Below are 2133 nucleotides of genomic sequence, written 5' to 3'. Positions count from 1 at the left end.
GACGGGGGAGGGGGCTCACCAGCCGCAGGTGGGACCCTTTGGTCCATTAGAAATGACAAGATCTTTAACTCTGCAGCAATATATTTTGCAGGGTGGGTGAATTATTTGAAAGAGGGCAGATCAGAGCCAAACAAAATAAGGCAGATAAGAGTAGAACATGGACAGAACATAACATGTAACTTGATTTTATGATCATGATCCCTAGAGCTGGTATTGGATGATTGTACCATATTTATTGTACTTGTACATATTTATTAATTAATGGAAAATACCGTAGAGCAATTCTTCTACGGTCACCGGGGTAAAAAAAACATGGGAACTAGCCAAGAAATTGACAAGGATCTCGGCTATTGCCCGATGCACCACATGAGGCCTTAGTGTGTTGGAGTCCTCATCTCAGTTCTTTCCCCTTTGTTGATTTGAACATTTGCTTACGATTGATGTAAAAAAAATTTGCTTACGATCAACTGATGGAAATATAGATGAATCGGTCCAAACTAACATGTAGATAAACAGAGCATGCATGTGCGTGCATCCGGTACGGGAGAATATCACATGATACCAACACTTATATGCTCCCATGATACCAATTTGAAAAATTCAAATTTAAATGTGTCAAAAAATTCTGAAAAAAATCATAGATATTCTCAACATATGTGTCTACAAGCCCTAACAAATCAGATCCAAATTCAAATTGTATAATGTGAAACAAAAAAGACAAATACAGCATGAATAGTGTTAATAAAGACAAAACATGAATAGTATAGAAAAGCTACACTATTCACAACAGATTTGTCTTTTTTGTTTCTCAATATGTATATCGAATTTTCGATCTGATTTTTTTTAGGGCTTGTAGACACATATGTTGAGAACATCTATGATTTTTTTCGAAATTTTTTGACACACTTAAATTTAAATTTTTTGAATTGGTATCATGGGAGCATATAAGTGTTGGTATCATGTGATATTCTCCCCATCCGGTACATCTTCGATGCCACATAATTCAGATTACACGTAGAAAAATCACCAGGGACTGTACAAGTCAAAGCCAAGCTAGCAGGTGTGGTATGGGGTGTTGGCTTTTACCCTGATTCCCTAAGGAAATACAGCATGCACGCAAAGGTCAATGAAATCGATGTTGAGGCATCAAAAGTGGACGTCAGGCGAAGGCGAGACTCCTTGACTGGAGGAAGGTCTTGTGCTTGCCCTCGGCAGAGGCTAGGTAAGCCAGGAAGGTGGCGAAGTCGGTGTCCATATACCGCCGTGGTTGCCCGCCGCGGCCCTGGTCGAGGAGCTCCGCCGCCGGCCCGACCACCCGCTCCGCCCCCACGCTGTGGAACGACGCAACCGAGATGCGCGGGCGCGTCGAGTTCACGCCCACCCGGTGCAGCACGCTCTTATACCGGCCGTTGCTGTATATCTGTGCACCAAAAATGTCCATCTGTCAGCCATTTGTTCAATGTTGATTGCAAGACTAATTAAAAAAATCCAGACCCCTGGCTGCCGTTGGGTACTTAAGACTAGGCCGAGCCTTAAAAATAAATTTAATTTTTATTTATATATGTAAGTATATGTCTAGATTATCAGCGACAACGGAACATGATGGCTCCGCAAAATCGTGAGTACGTAGCATGTGAAGCGGACGCGCATGCGCGTGGAGTGTCTGTCAGCTGGACTGATACTAGTATTGATTCAGGAAATTAATCAAGGCACCAATACTAATACCTACTGGTAGCTAGGATAAGCTAAAGTATATATCGATACATATATACACCGAGGGCTACAACATCGATACATCATGCATCTAGAGAGCTAGTAGTAGCTAGCAAGGTGCTTGGCTCACTTGTTTTGACTTGCGTTCATAAAAGTACGCAGCCAATCATCGGCATTTGGCATCACTATCTAATTGTATACTGTATAACCTTGGAATCCAAAGACTTTCGACTTAGACCCGCTCACGTGAAGGACCTGGTTCCACCCGCACCCCCGCTAGGCTCCCGCTAGGGTTCCACCCCGCCGCCGGCGGGCCCTAGGCCCTTCCCGCCGCCGCCGCCCGCCCGGCGCGGCGTCCCTCTGCCCCGCCCCCGCTTCCCCGCTCCCGCTCCGCCGTTTCCGCCGCCGCCCAGCGCGAGC

General features: G+C 45.2%; 1 protein-coding gene across 1 annotated transcript in view; it reads right to left on the bottom strand.

Moving 5' to 3' along the window:
• Positions 1 to 999: 999 nt before the first annotated feature.
• LOC119335962 (protein DMR6-LIKE OXYGENASE 1-like) overlaps positions 1000 to 2133 on the bottom strand; it is a 3846-nt gene continuing 2712 nt past the window's right edge. Inside the window, exon 2 of the mRNA XM_037608005.1 lies at positions 1000 to 1420. Coding sequence (XP_037463902.1) covers positions 1160 to 1420 — 261 coding nt within the window. The 3' untranslated portion in view covers positions 1000 to 1159. The remainder of the gene's footprint in view (positions 1421 to 2133) is intronic.

This window comes from Triticum dicoccoides, chromosome 7B (genome assembly GCF_002162155.2).
Source record: "Triticum dicoccoides isolate Atlit2015 ecotype Zavitan chromosome 7B, WEW_v2.0, whole genome shotgun sequence".
Classification (NCBI taxonomy): Eukaryota; Viridiplantae; Streptophyta; class Magnoliopsida; order Poales; family Poaceae; genus Triticum; species Triticum dicoccoides.
Note: the sequence above shows the minus strand (reverse complement) of the source record. Positions and strands in the feature narration are given on the sequence as shown.